General features: G+C 42.1%; 1 protein-coding gene across 1 annotated transcript in view; it reads right to left on the bottom strand.

Annotated features, from left to right (window-relative positions):
• Window positions 1-7,123: 7,123 nt before the first annotated feature.
• LOC106641977 (disintegrin and metalloproteinase domain-containing protein 10) overlaps window positions 7,124-20,092 on the bottom strand; it is a 94,373-nt gene continuing 81,404 nt past the window's right edge. Inside the window, exons 11-17 of the mRNA XM_089590750.1 lie at window positions 18,129-18,298; window positions 16,175-16,342; window positions 15,279-15,406; window positions 13,141-13,390; window positions 10,087-10,311; window positions 8,686-9,365; window positions 7,124-8,076 (exon numbers count right to left, since the gene is read on the bottom strand). Coding sequence (XP_089446876.1) covers window positions 7,569-8,076; window positions 8,686-9,365; window positions 10,087-10,311; window positions 13,141-13,390; window positions 15,279-15,406; window positions 16,175-16,342; window positions 18,129-18,298 — 2,129 coding nt within the window. The 3' untranslated portion in view covers window positions 7,124-7,568. The remainder of the gene's footprint in view (window positions 8,077-8,685; window positions 9,366-10,086; window positions 10,312-13,140; window positions 13,391-15,278; window positions 15,407-16,174; window positions 16,343-18,128; window positions 18,299-20,092) is intronic.

Here is a 20,092-nt window from a genome sequence, read left to right as displayed (position 1 = left end):
TTCGTGAACAGTTGGTATCATCTTTCTATTTTCGAAAAAGTTTAGCTTTAAGGGTTTCTAGCGTCAATGTACATTTTTAGAAATTTCATGAATCCTCGAAAAGTTGTTAACAACGTTGAGATGCTTCATTGTAAAAAGTTTCAAATAGTTTTCAGATACCTACTCTCTAATTTTTGAACTTTTGCAAATGTTAAAAGAACCATAAGTTTAAGCAGTAAAAGAATTATTACGTTTTATCACCTTCGATATGTTTGCTACTATTGTTCTCAGCACATGTGTTAACGTAGTTAGGTATTCATATTGGCCTCTCCTCACATAGTGTTTGTACTATTACACCCAAAGTAATACTTTTTGTAAGGGTAACAATCTTTTCGATAATGAAATAAAGAAAACGGGATACTTTCATGCATTGGTATAGGTACAAAAAATTTTACCTTGTGATAATTTGAGGATTGCTGTCGTGAATGCCGTAATGGCCGTTGGCTCCGAAGATTCAGCGATAATATGTTCCTGTAGAATTTCACTTTTTAGGTATCACTTGAGTGAAATGAATTTTAACTTGTGCAATTTTATGGAATACCTCAGCAACAATTAAAATACCCAAGCCCATACTTTTTATATACGATTTTGAAAACTGCGATCTGCATTTGTAAGTGAGCACAAAGCGAATACTTGAACTCCAACTTTCATAAAATGTAGTTCTCTAAGTATTTTAAATTAGTAGTTAGCGACAAAAAATGTCGTTAATTGGATTTCAATCTATTTTTCCAGGCAGTGATTATTTTCCAATTACCTTATCACATACTAAAACGTTTTTTATTATTAAAATTCAAAGTATGACGACGCGTAAAAGATATTAGGTGTTTCCAAAGACAAAAAGATTTTAAATTAATTAAATTTCTCAACATATTTGTACAATTTTACCAGTGTACTAACATCGCATAAGTATTGAAAGAATTTTAAAAAGTAAGTTAAAAGCAGTTTTTTTCCATTTTGACTAAAACTTTGTTGATAAAAAAAAAAAAAAAAAAAAAACCTCGTTGCTCAGGAAATTAGTCTTTAGCCCAACAAATTTATGAACGATGGTGATAATTATTAATATGGCTATTGCCATTGTTAATACAATTACAGTATCAATTTTGAGTATCTAGATTCAGATGGTCAATCCTCTATGCGTGCTGTTCCATATTCCTTACACCTAACATATTATATTATCGGTATATGTTTCGTTAGATACGTACACTACATTTAAATATAATGTACTCATGCATTTTTCTAGAGTTGGAGCTAAAATTCGTCCGAAAATGAACGACTTTAATTTCAAGAAATTTAATGAAAAAGTAAAGGTGTCAAAAAAAAAATCTTTGAATTAGATTGGTATATTTTATTATCGGAGAGTTATCGAAAGTCAAGTTCTAAAAATCGTGGTTTCAGGCACGTACTACTGTTACGTAGTATTTTTTTGCATATAATATACCAAAGCAAAAAATTTCGGACTTTATGAGAAAATCATTTCACATTAACAATAAAAATAATTTTTTAGATGAGAAGGGATAGGTGAATAAGGTATAAAATGTTTTGAAATAAAATACAGTTCATCCTAGAGTTTATTAGTACATTGGTATATACATAGTACAGGAATGTTACAGCCATCGTTAGCGATATTTACACACAAGTCTTGTGTAAAAATACAGCAGTCACCATTTTTTTTTTTTTTTTTGTTATTCCTAAATACGTCAATAATGAACTTTAATCTGGCTAAATATTTCTCGCGATTTCCAACCCAACTTTTCTATCCTTGTTTTTTGTTTGTCGGCTCGAAACAAAAAAAAGACACAAATGCAATTCTTTAATACAGTTGAAAACCAAAAGCAAAAAAAAATTATTTCTAAAACATCGACGTAACATCGATTAATGGATCGCTGCTAGAGCTACGCAGGAGGACACTTTGTCTTCACAAGGGGAGATTCTCCTCTCGAATATAAGTTGGCTTTGTAATTAGTATTCAAATAATTTCCGATTTTTTACTCTTAGCTCCAAAAATCGGCAATTTTTCTCAGACTCAGGGTTAAGAAACAAACAAGTCGATTACGAGTACAGTTTGAACGCTGGATAAAAACAAATTCAGACGGAAGATTCGTCATGTCCGCTACTACGAAATATTCACACACGGAAATCAATGCAATGGAAGACGTAACAGTATACATTATCATTATTATTATTTTTCGTTCAAGTATATAAGAGCACATAAAAACGGAATCTTATTCCTCGAAACTCTAGAACAATAACTACATCTTCCCGGCCAAACGGTTTGGCTCGACGCACCAACGCCAACCAAATGTTCACTTAATCTCTCGTGGGCCTGAAGTAAAAGTGTTAAAAAAAAACCCCTCTGAATAATCGTGTATACACATATCCTAAAACAAGCTTCGAAGAACGGCAACGGCAACGACAACAACTCATCGAGTGGAAAAAAAAAAAAAAAAAAAAAACGCCGCACCATACGTTCCGAGCGCACATCATGCGCGGCTTATATATGACCCCGAGGAGCCATTTCGCTCGCTCGCTCGAGCCGTAAAAACGCTAAAAATTGCGCGCTTGCGCGTAATATACGTATCTACTACTTGATATACATCATCCGCGTTCGACGCTTGCACTTATCGAGCCCATGAGAGATTAATAAATAAAACCGGGGCGCTGGCTCGTTTTTATCCATTTATTACGAGAACGTATGTATATATTATACTATCCGTACACACTCATAAAAGCGTACGCGCGCATATGTACACATGAGAAATCGAATTCTTTTTTTCTCTTTCCCCGTTTTAAAAATAAAATAAGCGATCATCACGACTCATATGACCTAACATTATTGTAATTGTTAATCATTAATTTACAGAGTATTGCATCGGAGCTGGGGGGCAGTACCTGCGAGTGTGTGTGACGTGGACGCTTTTTTTTATTAGGTATACCTACAAGTGGGAGCTCTTTAGGTTTTTTGTCCAAGAAAATGGAAATCGATCGAGGGTCCGTGTCCACCACTCGCATACTTAGCACTTCCACCTTGCATAATTCTTTGTTTGGTTTTCTCATTTTCTAATTTTTTTTTTTTTTTTTTTTTTTTTTTCGCGCAGTGAGAGCTTGGCAGGACACGAGAACTCGTAATGGCCCGAGACGACTGTCGTTTCGTATTACAACGCACAATTGACTAACAATACAGAAATGAATAAAATATATGCCTTCACTACCGTCTACAGCACCAATTTTTTTCATTAATTCCATGGAACAATATACATAGAAACGAAGTCGTTTGGCAAGACGGGCCTTTTAAAGTTTACGCGTTTACGTAGTTTTACGTACATCGTATATATACATACACAATAGAGACAAATAGTCATTGGTCGTTAATTATGAAAGTGAAACTGAAAAGTTGCAGTACTACTTCGCAGCGTCTACGATACACACGGGACATTAAATGCTATGGGTATATTCTCTCGTAACAAAGGACGCCTGGAGCTTTCGTAGTATCCTCATTGTAAGCGTTGCAAAATTATCATATTGTAATTATTAGAATAACAATGTAATATCAATAATCATAATAATAGTGAAAATAACGAGGGCAACAGTATAATACATAATCAAGTTACAATGTGTATAGAGGAATGATGATGATAATTGTCGAAACTGAATCGACATCGGATCAATTCGGTGATGTAAAAATATGAGGATTAATTAATCCTGAAATGCAAGGGGAAAAAAGGGGGTAACGAACAAAAAAAACTAAACTCTCGTTCGTAATTTTTATTGCCATGCAATAAGTATTTTCCCAACAGGGTATATTATGGACTCTTGGGCTCATCCATCCGACGCGAGAACACTTTTTGTTTCATTATAATCTTTATTTTTATCCTAGTATTTTGCTCTCCTTCTATTAACTTTTCATTTCGTCCCTACGTTTCGTACAGATGTACAACGATATATTTACACAATCATCACAAAAATATTCGTAACTCGAGATATATATATGTACTCCCCGTATTCTCATTACACTGTTTATATATGTATATATATGTATGTATATATATAATATGCGCACCGACACACGTGCGTGCGTGTGTACACGATTCAATATATATAATATATGTATATGTATCTAATCGTAAAATCTCGACACATGTATACAGCCGCAAAACGCGTAGGTACACGTATATGCAACCTTGTAAGATACCTACTATAATTATAACGATAACAATAATTATTGTAATAATAATAAAATGATAATAATGATGACAGACCTCGCGCGCCCATGGCCTATAGGCGGGCTGTTTATTCCCCTCGGCTACGTCTGTATGCCCTAAACACGCGCGATCTCATCCCCCTCCCCCAAAATTGCATACATATATATATGTACGGGCTCGACGTGTATCCCTCTGGCTCTGCCTCGATTCAAGTTTAGTTTGCTCATATATTTACATGCAAGAGCCGTGCCGTAATCTACATCGCTGCCTCTGAATTATTGTATCCATACGAACGTCCGTCTTTTGGGATGCCAACCCCGACTGTACACCCACTCTCTCTCTCTCTCTCTTTCTGTGTGTACAATGTGTATAGTATAATGTTAGAAACCCTGTGATAGCTCGTGTTGAGCGAGTGTGAATCCGCGAGTGCCCCTCCCCAATTTTGTGTGCTCGTACAAGCTGTGTGGTATGGATACACTGATCGGATTAACATCCTGTTCCTGCGAATTCGTGTACGTGCATGAGAGAGTTTTTACCCGATTGTACGATTCAATCGCGAGGGAAAGTGAGCTTAGAATTGTTCGATTCGTCGTATTATTGTATACGTATGAACAATTTTTCTTTAAATTGTATTTTTACGAAATATTTATGCAAGGTTTTTTTTACTTTCTTGTTCATTTGGAAAAAGGTGACGCACATTTTTAGAGATAAAAATTATGGCAAAAATGTTTTTTCTGTCGCTTTAACAGAGAAAAATAAACGTAACGTCGGCCTCATCTGTGCTGGTGTAGATGAATATGCAAATGTTGAGTACAGGGTGCGAGGAGACGAATGCGTACGTACAAAGGCGTGAATTTTAATTTCATTTTTAAATCCATGTGTATCCGTAGGCAGGGGTGTGTGCAATTATTCTATAGAGTAAAATTACATGTAAAGCATTGTTTTGCGGTGATTTTTCCTCACCTCCAAGCATCTTTGAGATAATACGTTAAAAAAATTTCTTTATATTTAAATGTATATACAATTTTTCAAATATTTTGACACTCTTGCTTCTTCACTTGTGCTTTTTCTGAAAAAATTTTGTCAAGTAATAAAAGATAAGATGTCAAAAAATGCATTATTTACATTGGTCTAATTATCACCCAAACGTTATAAAAGCTCTATTCGTTGGACGCGCTTGTCTCCATCTCTACAGCTCGAAAAATCAAACCAGAATCATCTCAAGGAAACAACGACCAAATCAATGCACCACCTTCAGTCATCGACGAAGTAACGAGTACAAACATAGACGCGTGCACTTGCTTACTTTAGATTGTAATTGATCACGTTTGATCAGGGGGGAAGGGGCACAAAATAGATTACAAGGCTTAAAAAGGCGATATCCAATGGGTGCGGTGCTATATACATACAGTTCCCTCGCGCAATCGATTGAAACCATCTACTGCGGCGTAAAGATAAAAATTCCAATTTTCCGTCCTCCCGTAGTAACACCCCTCGCCTCGTTGTTTCCCGTCTCCATTCGATTGTTTCGACTCGCCGGGGTGTACGTTACACGAGGATTGTTACTTAATGGAGGCAAAGAGGACGGGCTGGCAAGTGCAGTGGAGCATCCGCGCGACCGAATCCTCCTGCCGGCTAATGTGCCCGCACACCCCTGATTCCTTTGCCGATAATCTCCCTCGGATTCGCTCTCGCGTCCCGTGTGTTATTGCGACGCGGTGTACCAGCTATACAGTGACACGGCCGTGTAGGTATAAGTGCTTTTCCAGTCGATTGCACTGTAATCCAGGTGTTTCTCGATACTATTACAACATCAAAGGGTTGGATACTTGCCACAGATAATTTATGGCTTGACTACGTGAAAATAACTAAGCAGTTTGGTGATCAAATAAATTAAATCAATAATTTGTTATTTCATTTGTACTCGAGTAATTTTTCATAATTAGTCAATTATATTTTCATTATGTTAATTTAAATAAGTTTAAAACCATGTGAAGGGCCCGATTACGTTTTTCGAGAGTGTAGAGAGAGATTCTTTAAACGAAATCGATGCAGTCTCGAATCTAAAGTATTTTTGTCACGCGTGAAATCGAAAAACGATATTTATCACCCGTTCAAATGGTGATAAGTCATAACCATCTGAAAACCTTGGGAAATCGATTCTTTATTTACGGTCGATTAAAAAGTGTACTCTCGATTTAAAAGTTACCCAAGAAAACTTCCATTCCACCAACTCGTGGGTAAATCGGTCCACGGAAAGGTCTAAATTAGCTAATAAAATATTTATTTTGTGAGTGTATGATACAAAAAAAGAATAAAAAATGTATAAAACCCACCGAAGCTCGTCCTCTCGTAAAAGTATCGAAAAGGTCACGCGGACTTGACAAAAAAGAAGCCGAAGCTAAGTTATCGGGTAAGTATTTATCGAGCTTCGACTTTGCCAAAGAAGCCATGGCTAGTGGATAAAAAGCGCGCTTGCGATTTAAAAGAAAAGAAAAAAAAAAAAAAAAATTAACGACAGGGAGGGAATGTCTACAAGACGTGAAAAGAGTCAGTTTATCAAGTTTCTTTTCATTCAACCGAAAGAGAGAAAGAGCCAGAGGGCAGACGTTCTTCGTTTTTTCTTTATTTTTTTTTTAGAGGGAGCGGGGGTTGGGGGTAAACAAAAGACGTAGAGGCCATCCAAAGTACAAATGAAAAAGTTCTGCGCGCGCGTGCCTACAGTCCTGAGGGTGGCTGTTCTCTTTCGTAGGAACATCACCTTATTTTGTATTTACTTTTTCGCCACTCCGAGCCCGTTTTTTCCCATGCTTTTACCTGCAGAGAGCGCACGAGGCCTGCAGGAGAAAAAAAAAAGAACAAAAAAAAAAAGAAACAAACAAAATACAAAAATCACAGCAAACCTTAGACATCGTATGTACAAAGAGAGCGCGAAACTCACACCGCTGCCTTTTGTTTCCTTACACGTGACGTGAGTGCACTCGGCAGTATTTCTCCCTTTATTAGTTTCATTCGTATCTACAACGAGTCTAGGGGAGCTTAGTTTCGATCGATCACTTGACTAAGTACACGCACCGCAATCGACGGAGATTCCCGTAAATCGGCTGTCACGTTTATGTACAATTCATCTTCTATTCTGAAATCGCGGTAGTTTGGATCGTAAAAATTAAATTGGCAAAATTCGGTATCACTGGAAAAAAAAGCTCGTTCATCAATCACTGGTCATCTTATATAATAAACGACAATCCAAACAACCGCGGGCTACAAGCTTACAACTAATGCGATATCACGACGTGGTTCTCACCGGGCTCCTGTGGCCCTCGACGCCGATCACGTGTCCGAGAACAAAAACTCGCTCTCGGACAGCAGGACCTCGAGGTCCGAGGGCACGGTGTGCAGGTCCGAGTTGGCCGGCTCGCCGATGCAAGACGCTTGGCTGAGCTTCGAGGAGGCCCGATTAGGCTTCGACTTGCGCTTGCGCTCCTTGGCCACCGCCGCGCTCCCCTTGCTGCTCTTGATTTTCTTGCCCTCGGCGAGGGTCCGCACGAGCACGCCCGTCCTCGGGGCCGCTGTTGGTTGCTGCTGGTTCGAGCTCCTCGTGGCCGGCACCTGGCCCACCTTGTCGGCTTTGCGCAGCTTCACCGTGAACTTGAACGGCGGCTTGTACAGCACCTGCAGCCGGGCCCTGTCGGTCCGCGGGTTCGCCGGCTGCGGGGCGCTTCCTCCGACGTTTATCGTCGCCGCGGCTGCCGCCACCGCGCTGGTGGTGTCGTTGCGCGCCAGGTTGCCGACGCTCCGCGACTTTGAGCCCGTCAGCCTCCTCAAGGGCGTCACTTGCCTGCTTGGGGACCAAAACGGGGGTGGATGAAAAAACAAAGTGGGTCTCTTTCAACGACGGTCGGCTTGGAATTTGAAAAGTTTTTCTTTTTAATGACGTTTTATTGAAATTCGAAGGGAAGCTTTTTACGATATGCGCGTTTGAAGAGCACTGCCACGTGTCTTCGTAACCGGTGGAGTTTATTTACGACAGTTTGGAAATTTTTCATTCACAACGCGCCGTTAAACGGACATTAAAACGTAACGCTCCTAATTCGTGACGCTACAAGTAGGTGACGTGCACACGCTTTTCCGCGTCACGGGTTTTATACTTTGCATGTACTCGAGACACTTGAATCCCATTACTCTTCCATTGACATGGTTTTCAACTTTACTGTACGGAGCGACGTTTCAACTACATATACGGTATACTCGAAAGCGATTATACAAACGTCACGTTTTTTAAGGGGATGTAACATTCGTTTCGTAAAAAAAGGTACCTTATTTATGGAAAATCATGGTCATTCGAGTGAGTCCCATGAAAATAGGTAAAACATTATTAGCTTGAAAGTGGGAGGTTTACCCGGATAAAAGGACATTTTATTCAGCTGTGGAAAAAAAGGGCACTCACCGTCCATTGCTCCGACCGGTCTGTGGAACGGGCCTCCCCGCCAGTCCCCCGGTAGAAACGACGGCAGGATTCGCCTGGAGGTTCACGGGGTTGCTCTTGCTCTTGGGCAACCCAACGGCAGTGGAGGCAGCAGCGTTAGCCACAGCAGTGGCGGTCTTTGGCGCGTCGACGCGACAGTGGGAGGCAAGCAGCCACGAGCGCACTTTGGTCTTGGGATCGGCTCCGGCGACGGTACCGATGACCACTGGGGCCGGCACCGGGTTGTTAGCCGCGGGAAGCGCCACAGGCATCGACGCCGGAACCGTCGGCCCACTTGCCACTGCCACCGGGACCGCTTCGTTGGTCTTCTCGGCTTGGGCTGCCGAGTAGTCGATCACCTCCTTTTTTTTGCGCAACTGCTGGGCCACCTGCTGTTGCTGCTGGCTGTTTGACTTTTTCTTGTCGGCCGGGGCTTTTTCCGGCTTGTCCTTCGCATTGCGCTTCATGAACTGCTGGAGCGCGGAGGACGACGACTGCGGCGGCGGGGCAGGCTTGCTCGTCGTCGCGTCGAGGACGGGAGGCGAGGAGACCTCGGGCACGACGGCCGAGCCCACCTGCCGTGCTTTCCGGGAAATCTCGTCCGGGGGTTGGACGCCCGCCTGCTGAGCCACGGCCGCGGCTACCACGCGCTTTCGTTTTACCTGATGGGAGGATTTTCTTAAATAAATAAATTGACAGATCTCTCGATTCCATATATATTGTATATACCGATCCTATGCACCGAACGATCATTACTCGTATACCACACGTCGCACACAAGTATCAATAAATTAACAATACATCGGCATCGAGTGGCCGTTGAGTTGTTCGGTGCACGGAGTAGCACCTGATACTAAGCTGAATAACTAAAGACGATCGATCGGCCGGAGGCTTACCCCTATACCGATCAATAATCCAGGGATATAACGAGCACGAATCGAGCGACGATGCAGGGAAGATGATAGCGGATCATACTATACGCGTAGAGAGATCGACCGTGTATACCCCAATAAAGTATTTATTGAAACAAAAATAAACACACACACCCATCCACGTTGGGGCGGATTAAAAACAACCACGTAACATCTGCCCATCAATCGCCGGTGGGAAGGGAGGGGAGCTAAGACCTTTCATCAACTTTGCCACCCGGGAAAGCTCGGTTAAGCTCCATCTCGGGAATATGTATTGTGTTCCTTCGGAGCTGCCGTCCCGGCGAATTACTTTCCGCGCAGCTAGATTCGACGATATACCAGGGGGGGAGTCAAGTTAAAGCAAGCGAAAAAAAAAGGGGGGGGGACGAGATAAAGCTGGATTATCGCTTCCATCGTCGGAAGGACGGCGAGTGGAAAAACAAGGGGAAAAATGTATAAGACTCTTGCTCACCTTGGCCGCCTTGTCGTGGGCGTCGTTCTTACGCTTGGGCCGGCGACGCTTCTCCCGAACTTTCTTGCTGAGGGGCAGCTTCGCCCTCACCGCCGGTGGATGCACCGTCACGCCCTCCGCACCCTCCGGTGGCAGCCTCACCGTCTCCGTCGTCGAGCTGTGGATTATCGTCACCGACTTGAGCTTCTTGCCCTCCCGTTTCGGCAACAATCTCACGACGATCGCCTGCGAAAGACACACGTCATCATCGTCCACGTGGCATATACTATTGTTTGTTTTTTTTTTTTTTTTTTTTTTTTTTTTTATTGGGCCATTGGAGTTTCAATTGGGCGTGGGGAGTAGGCCGGTTGGATTTCACGGTAAATCGGAAAAAACTTTTCCACGTAAGGGATCGCCTATAGCCGATATACATCACCTCCGAGGGGCTCGATTGAACTTTGCTCATTGTTTTTGTGATTCAACATCGGCGGGAAAAACCCGACAAACCTGATTCATGTGTACGGGTAATTGAATGCTCCAGGTGGTCGTGTTGGCGATACAAAATATCGGATGGGAAAACCGTTTTCTTTTTTTTTTTTCAAACTTTTAATGGGCTTTCATTATCGCGCGAACTATATGTGCATTCAACGAGCGAGCTCCTCCGGTTTTGCGCGTAATATCGAAAAAACTTGTATAATCGGCGCGATAAAGTTGCGGAAACGAAAAAAAAGATCCGAGGTTCAATGGTACATAATGACGGGGATCAATTATGAAAATTACACTTTTCACGAGTTACGCGTCGAGGAGGCCGCTGCGCGAAACTTTGTACATACTTTCTAATTAAAAGATGAATTCCCCCCCCCCCCCCCTCACGGATCTTGGGAAACCATCTTTCGCCGCGAGTATTAAATATAAGTAAATTAAAGTTTGAAACTTTAGTGTACACGTATATACATATATATGTATATGTACGGATCGTCAGGCTCGCGTTTGACCCACTTTGAAGGAGTCACAAGGGGGGAAGGGGACAAGGATATACTTATTTCCCGTAATATACCGGGGATGGCAATTACTCGTTTACACAATTTTCGCAACTGCGCCGCATTTTCATCGAATTATCAAACTTGTCCCGCAAGTTGTGCACCCCATAGTCATTTATTCAAATACTTCGGGGGGGAGGGGGGGACTCCTGGAAATAAAAAAAAGTATACCTACCTACCTACAAAAGTTGACGTTATTTTCAAGTTTGAGAGTAATGGAAAAAATAATAAGTAGCTCCTATATAAAAAAAAAAAAAAAAAAAAAAAAAAGAGACATCAACATAAACGTCGAGTGGGATATGCTTGCTGTATACGTACGAGGAGGCAGTAAGGAAGAAGAGAGCTAAGGAAAAATCCTTTTAAATCTGACGGTCTTTCTTTCCACTATTTACTCAAGGAAAATGATACTTTTTTACGGGGAAAATGTTTCTTTGCTAGCTTATTCATTCCTCCAAGCACCGAGTTTTATATTACTTTCGCAAACTACCACTACCCCTTTTAGCGTATAACGAGGCAGTCGGGGATGATAGGGGGGGGGGTAAGCACCAGAAGAACAGGCAGGCAGGCAGGCGTCTTATGAATACAGTGGCCTCTCCGTTCCCGCGTCTGCCTGACAATTCAAGAACTTGCATTATTATTACAAATTACAGTGGAGGGAAAAGGGAGAAGGAGAGAGGAGCCCGAGGAAGAGGGTGCATTTACGCGGGACTGTTATAATAAGTTGAGCAAACGCTCGCTTGAACATCCTCTGTGTATACAAGTATATATATACACACGAGCGCGCGGTGGCTCGGTCGGCTAGGTCGGGGATTGGCACGCGGGAGACCGTGGTTCAATTCCCGGCCAGTGCGACTTTTATGGGCAAAGTACCTCTGTGTCTTTCACATGTGCTTTTTCACCACGCAATGCTCCTCGAGGAGGGTTTAGGCGACCTTCTCGCAGCAAATTTGCCTAATTCCCCCTACCCCCCTCCCAGTGATGGGGAGGCCTCCCATCCCTTTCCTTGTCCCTTTCCCAAGTGCTAAGTGCCCATAGTAGTGCCCTTATTAAAAAGGAGCCGGACGTAGAGCACTATAATATAAAAAAAAAAAAAAAAAATATATATACACACACACACAAATAAGCAGCTTTTGTACATGTAGCGAATCCTACGTTTACTCGGGATCTCGCGAAGCTGTGGATTTTACTCTTTTATTATTACGTACGTTAATTTTGCGGTTTAACTTACTATCAGAATTATTATTAACGTCTATGCACTTCTTCTTTCCCTTTTTACGTCGACGCTGCAAATAAAGCGTTAAGTGATATAAAAAAAGTTGTTGGTTGCGGCTCATTTGCATTTAACTTGAATGGATTTGCTTTTTTTTTTCTCTCTCTCTTTTATTTTGCTTTCTCCGGAATATTTGTCTTCGTGCCGGTTTGTTGCAAGTAAGAGTACCTACTTAGGAATGTTATTCTCAACTAGACAAATTGAGTTACGAAACTGCGGGAATACACTTGCTCAGAGTGCAATTTCAATATGGTCTTGCAGTTAAAAGCTTGGGTTTCAAGTAAACTTGATTGTTTAAATATCGAAAGAGTATATTCGAATTACATATACTTAAAAATTTGTTGAATGACATAAAAAGGATTTTGAGCTCTTTCGTTGAATTTTCTTTGACTTTGTAATGATGATTAATATTTAATAAATAATAATTAAAAAAAAAGTTTTTAGGCACATTCCTTGTAAGTAGAGAGAAAGAGATCATTATTTTTATCACAAGGAGCGAATGGTGTTATATTTGGTTAAGTTATATCAGATATACATCACCACTTTTACCAAAAGCACATAAACATATATATATATATATATATATATATATATATATACACGTAGAGGTAAAATCGTAATAATTTTTAGATTTGACGTGTCTTCAACCACAAAATATATCTTTTATTTTATTGACACACCCCAATAATAAAACCACTTTTTATACGTAAAATCCCCCAGTATGGTATGTAGTATCGAAAAGGAAAAAAAAGGCAATGTACTCACCACCAGAGTAAGAAGAGCGATGAGCACCAACGAGCTGACGTACCAGTGCTCGTACATCCATCGCTTGAAGGTGGCCAGATTCTCGTCGGACAAGAGCAGCTTCCTAAGCGTGGCGAGCGGCCCGCTGGGGTCGACCTCCCGACAGCGCTGGTACACGTCGCAGTAGCCGATGTAGTCGTTGCAGGGCGTCCCCGGCTTAGCGAACATGTCCGGAATGTCGTAGGGCGGCGAGTTCCAATCGAACGACGACCTGCAAACATGTACACGGAACATGACGCGACGTTTGCCGGGCTCTCCCCTCTTTCAACTTTACACTTCCCAAGGCGGATTCACAACTGTAAGGTTTGCACATCCAGCCCCAATACATACTTCATAGCTGAGAGGTACGTCGAATTCCATGGCTTTTGTACGGAGCAGTCCTTCGACCGATTCTCGAAATTGCCTATACCCGAGACAGAGAGCGCATATTCAAAGGGGAAGCTGTGTGCACACAAGAGTATCGAAAGAGCTTTGGGCGAAGGTAGACGTAATACCACATGGACACGGAGAAACTACTCAAAACACAAATCGAGATATTTGGTTCGACGCTTCCATTCCTTTGTTTTTTTCGTTCGTTGCGTATAGAGGAAAATAATAATCAGCGCTCGGCCTTTATTGTCCGGGCCATTGTAGTCCCCTAATGAAACGTCATTGTCCGAAACTTGGAAACAGAGTTGGCCGCTCCATCCGAACGCGAATCACGCGAATGACAATATAAACCTGGCCCTTGGGCGCAAAAAATGTCCTTTTCATCCGATTTACCATCGGGGGTGGAAACAAACAAAAAGCTTCGACCGAGCGAGTAAACTTTTTCCCTTTTTTTGTTACCGCAAACAAAACAAAAAAAACAGCCACGGTGGGTGGAAGGCACTCGCGTGGTTTTTCACGCGCTACCGGTTCACCGAAAATCGCCTCTCCGGCGATGCGAGAGAAGCCAATCGTCGCTTTTGGACTTTGAAAAACATTTGGACGCCCAACTCGGATGCAGTAGGGGGGGGGGGGGGAAGGACTCAGGAGGGAGTTCCTTCGGCCGGAAGAACCGATCGATCGGCTGACTTTTCCCCCCTTTGAATACAAAAATATCCGGCGCGCATCCCACCTCTTTTCCCACGACCGGGCAATCGACGCCTGCGCTCCCCTGATGCATGTGTGTGTACCTTACACGTGGCCATCTCCGTTTCACAAAACCCAGGGGAGTGAGTATTTCTCCCCTTCCTCTGTGCTCGAAAACGGAAGGCAACTTTGTCTCCTCCTCCTCCTTGCGGACAAAATCCGGACTTGGCGAATTTATTTGATTATAGGACCCAGAGACGAGAGCAAGACTGCAGGTAAGCGGGGAGGAAATCGCATTTGACGAGGCGGAGGAGTAGGAGGATATAAGTACGTCCAAGCCTTTCGGTGCACACTGTCTGTCTGTCTGTCTGTCTGTGGGAGTCTTAATCAGGTTACGTCCAAGTGCAGCAAGTTCAGCGGGGGCGAGCTTTGTGACGGTCCTCCTTGCGCGGAGAATTCGATTAAATTGACGCAAGTCCTACTCACTTCTGGAAATCATGCGACTCGACGAGCGTCTTTCTCCCCCCCCCCTTTTTCGTCCAGAATTCCATGAGAGCCACTCGACTTTTTTTCTTTTCTTTTTCCTCCTTATACCTCCCAACTCGCGCGTATTTTCTGATGGGCGTGTATGAATCACCCGTGCGCTTACGACTGATTTATCTCGCGGATTTGGGCAATTCACCGGCACGAGGGTTTATGAAGAACCTTCCCCGCTCTATGTTTTTTTTTTTTTTTTTTTTTTTATCGCGCCTCGTTGTTTAGGTCTAACTTATGTTTGTCCGTTTGTTTCTTCAAGCTTTTCCTTCCAGTCCTCCGACTCGTATAGCTCATGGTTAGTGCATATGTATACAGTGACCCGAGCTTGCAGCCTCTTCCCCCTACACGCGCGATAAGCCAATCTAATGCGACGAGCAACGTCGCTTCTCGGGCGTGACGCCTTCGTGTCTCTTATTTATGGTGGTGACCGTGTATACACGCCTTTTTTTTTGTTTTCGTCCTTTAGGATTTGTTATTCAAAATGGAAAGAAACAAAAAAAAAAACTCACAGGCACGGCTGATTCTCTCCGGGCACGCGACAGCAGAGCTCGCAGGCCTTGGTGGGCGGGTCGTCGGGCAGGGGGATGCACTGGCAGGACTCGAGTCCGTAGGCGAGGCAGATGCTACCTGTGCACTCCTGCGAACGTAAAAAGAGAGAAAAGAGTTAGCGTGATTATACGAAAAGAGAGGGGGGGAGGGCGCGTTTAAACTTTCAGAGGGTTTGCGGCTGTCTGGCGGGCCACGGTTTGCGCGATTGCGAATTTAACGGGGGCTTTGGTCTCTCCGGATTCTAGGGGTGAGAGCGAGTTTTCGAGAGTTGACTGCTCTGCGTGTTGTTACAGTGTTGGGCAAGGACTACTTGTACGCTATACAGCTTTACGCAAGATATTGTTGATGATGTATCAGTTATACCTTTAACATCAACGGGACGTCCCTACATCCCAACGCGTAAAATAATATTGTAACGCGAAAAGCAAAAGTAAAATGGATAAAAAATATAATGCCATTGGGTGCAGCAGAGATAAAAATCCATTACATGTATTCCAAGATGGTTGTGCCCCCAGTGTAGTTACAATAAAATACGCGATTCAAATTTTTATATTTTAAAAAAATAAAGGAGGATTAGCCATTACTCCTATTGGGTTGACGAGCAATTAGCCACGCTCGATGTTTCGAACAAAAACCATGGATGCACGCTTTCGCGCATTGATGATCACATCACCGGCGGCACGGAAACCCGTCAGGCGTCGGAGCTTTAAATTTTCGCGATGTATAGATATCATACGCGGCAAACAGCAAAGCGCGAGCGATTAACGAGTCACTGTATGTATGTGCATGTACACAATGTGTATACACGTATATGTATGTATGGGTGGAAGCACCGGAGCGTGCAATAACGACTTACCCCCATGAAGCAAACGAGCTCTTTGTTGCAGATGGTCTTGTTGGGCTTGTTGATCGAGGGGGGACAGTACGGGGTACGTCCGTCGCAAAAACTCGCGTCCCGACAGCCGTTGTCCTCGCGGCACTTCTCCCCGAACTTCAGTCTGCAGTCGGTCGTGCAGCACGGGCCCTGTGAACAATTAAAAAGCGAGACGCCGCTGGTTACTCCTCGTTTCGCTGTGATCGATCGGTTGAACAGGTGGTGCCCTTGTGTTTTTTCTTTGACGCTCTTTCGGACTAATTGCTCGTGAAGACACGTGCATCGACAAGTTTTTTTTTTTTTTTTTTTTTTTTTTTCCAAAAGATTGAAGATTGTATTGTTCTTTTTTTTTTCAGTGAATCAAACGAAAGGGATTGTTCAAAATATTTTACAAAAAAAAAAAACAAAAAAAAAAAAAAAAAAAAAAAACAAAAAAAAAAAAAAACATTTTTATTGATATTTGACATAGGTGTTTCGTAAAAAGTGGAATTTTCCATCAATAATTAGTATCTTGTACATGGAAATGCAAAGGAAACTCCTTAACAACTTTAACTTTTATAATTCCGTTGGATTTGACCTACAAAAAACTTTACGTTTCAGTTTTTATAAAATACAACACCATCACAACATTTTTTTTTTGCTTCTTTTGTTTAAAAAAAGTGAGAAAAAATATTCTTAGTGAGTAAATTATTGCAGATTGAATAGTATCTATTTAAATAAATGTATTTCGCAATTTTCGGATAAGCTTACAAATGTGTAATACAATTTCTACTTGTACGAATAAAAAATTCAATGTAACTAAATGATAAAAAAATACAAAACAAAATAAAACGAAAAAAAAAGTATAATAAAAAAGAGAATTTGTTGAAATTCAACATAATGTACACATTTACTGTAAACATTTTGAACTTATGGATAGATAAAATATCAATTTTGTTTCTATACCGAGAGGGGGTGGAAAAATAAATATAAAAATAAAAAGACAACGCTGTAAAAGTGTACAACAGGATAAATTTTGTATTCATAGCAGTATTTTGTATCCGATGGCCTTTACAATTTGCAAAAAAACTAACTGGAAATACCATGTAATCAAATTATATTTTCTCAAGTATTTACATCACTGTAAAAATTTTACTATTCAACAAATGTAATAATTTATTCAGCCAGCAGGACACCCCTTGTCCTTATTGATTCATACACGAAGGCTCAAAAAACCTCTTCTATCCAATTTTCACAAATAAAACCAAATCCATCGCTACACCAGGAATTTCGAACACCATAATTCTATTAATACGGACCTTTTCTTTCAATAAACCAAAGTACAAACGAATGAATGAATAAAATACGCAACCCCCCTCCCCGTTCTCCCAGAGTTTGCCTAATACACCTGCAAATACCGAGCCAGCCGAGCGTGCTCCGGTCGCATGTACATTTTTTCTTGCGCGCAGTCGAGCACACTTGGCTCGCCTCTACCCGCATGCTCGTTCACCATGCGATGATTTACGCACCCATGATTCGCACGCCATGCGTCTCCCTTTCCCTGCTATTACATTAAACGTATCGCCCGCCAGCTGGAGCAAGAACATTATTATTACTATTGTACGCGGTCGCTCGTAAAATGTCAACCCACCCGTTACTTACTCCGGTAAAAAACACGAACAAACGATGGACTCGACCACGAATAAGCAAGTCTCGCGTTTAGTAAGAAAGGAATAAATATAATTGTACGAGTTTCGCGAGGGTTTTCCTTCCTCGGTCGGCAAAAAGTAAAGCCGAACAAGCGGTCGCGTCGATACCAATCGTCCCTGAGGTGGACGAGGGGAGAAAAACCGAAGATACAATTTCCCAGTTCGAGCGACACAGCTCCTTGCCTCAAAATAACGATCTGGAAATAAATCAGTTGCCCAGCCCACACATACAGGTGGAAAAAGCTCACCTGGCTGGGACTGCAAATCGAGCCGGGGGTGAGGGTGCAGGGCACCTCCTCGGCGGGTGGGTAGCGCCGTTGGGGGAAGCAGCACGAGTCCCGACAGTCCTCCTCCCAGCCGCAGTCGCACTCCTCGCCGTCCTCGACCACGCCGTTACCGCACAGCGAGGCTTGTGGCTCTGTTAAAAAAATAAAGATATATATTCAAGCTTTTTTTTTTTTACGATTGTTACCAACTTGGGGCGTTTTTGCAAGATAATGGTGGAAACGCAAGAATGTGATTGGTATACAAGTTTGTTGTAAAAAGGAATCGAGGACACGTTAAAGTTGCATTGCTTTCTCAAGTGATCAAATAAATCCTTCGATTGCAATTTCATCCATCAGTAATGCAACTGTTGCTACTTTTACTTTAGCCAAGTCTATTTTCTCAAGCATAAATATTTTGCCCGAGGCACAACACGTACGTACCTACATGTGATTTCAAAGTAATGTTGTTTTTTTTTAACGATACAATTTTAACAGTATTGATTTCCTTGATTAGCCAAGATACTCGATTAACACGAAAAATCACTTCATGCCATCGCACAAGCTACTACGATACGTTGAGCTCATTTCGATTCCAAGTCTCGTCCAGCAAACAGACCGTGTCTATCCCAGGAGGGAAAAGGCGACCCCACGACGCAGCGAATGCAACCTCAGCGAAACTCGGAAAGACGACCACCTGCATCCGTCTTTCTCCCCCATCGATTTATAAAATTCTCGCGCAAGTAAGGTAAGAAGGAACGACAAAAGTCGACAGCATAGGTGCCAGTGCTTGTCACATTCGCATACACGATGCATAAAAGAGTACAGAGATGGAGCGAGCAGTTCTCGTCGCCCCTGAATCTCGAAAGAAAAGGAGACGAGGACCACACGTGCAGGCACCGAGAGCAAACCTGGCAGGCAACAACGCCGGATCATTGAAAAAGACGTTGGTATATATAACACCTATATATACGTATACCGTTGAGTTTCTTGCTTGCTCAATCTCGACCCTTCCCACCCGTATTCCGTTTAGGCTGTGTGTACCCATATAGGTAAACTCTCGCTACGTTTATTTTAAGAATGGATGAGACGAGGGGGGGAAAAATATGGGTGGGCGCGTGTGTTTATACATGACGACGTGACGGGGCAAATAAACGCGAATCGGGTAAATAAAAATGTAAGCGAATCGAATGAGCGCGCAAATATTTGCACCGCTGCTTAATCGTGACTGCCGTTTTCGTTTTGCTTGTCATACATATAATCATGGTGAGGAGATGTAATACAATGGCAGAGCTCATTGTGTCTTATTTTCTATTTTTTTTTTTTTTTTTTTTTTTTTTTTTCCATATTTTACTACAATCGTTTACTAAGTTTGGTATTTATACAAATGCTGTTTTACGAGGAATATTTCGATTGGCTGGGATGCATTGCTTCGAGAGGAATCGCAATTATCATTTGGATTGTGTTAAAATCAATTATTTCTTTTCATGAAAAACATTTCTCAACTAATATCGTCTGGCAAATCCCCTTACGAGAAATCGACTCTTTTCTCCTTATGAAAAAGAAAAATTATTTTCAAAGCAGAGAAATAAGAAAACTCGCCATTAGTAAAGACCGACCCGAATATACTTGTTTCCTTGGTCCATACAATGTATACGTTTCCGGTACACCGTTGTAGATCCTTAATATTATATTTTTCCTACAAAACAAATAACAAAAAACACGTTTGTTGAAAACTATTGTGGAAAAAAATCCCACTTCCTGCAACCATAATACTACAAATTCGTACAAGAAAATGGAAAGAATTGCAACCACGTCCATATGTGCCATGGCACACACACACTCCCCTTTCCACCAATCCAGCGATAACAACGGCACTGCTCGGAGCAAAGGGTGTATGCACATATATACACACGTGTGTGTGTACACAAGGGCACACAGAAGAGCAT

This window comes from Copidosoma floridanum, unplaced genomic scaffold (assembly GCF_036245765.1).
Source record: "Copidosoma floridanum isolate Cflo_tuat_1 unplaced genomic scaffold, Cflo_Japanese_pri ptg000013l, whole genome shotgun sequence".
Classification (NCBI taxonomy): Eukaryota; Metazoa; Arthropoda; class Insecta; order Hymenoptera; family Encyrtidae; genus Copidosoma; species Copidosoma floridanum.
Note: the sequence above shows the minus strand (reverse complement) of the source record. Positions and strands in the feature narration are given on the sequence as shown.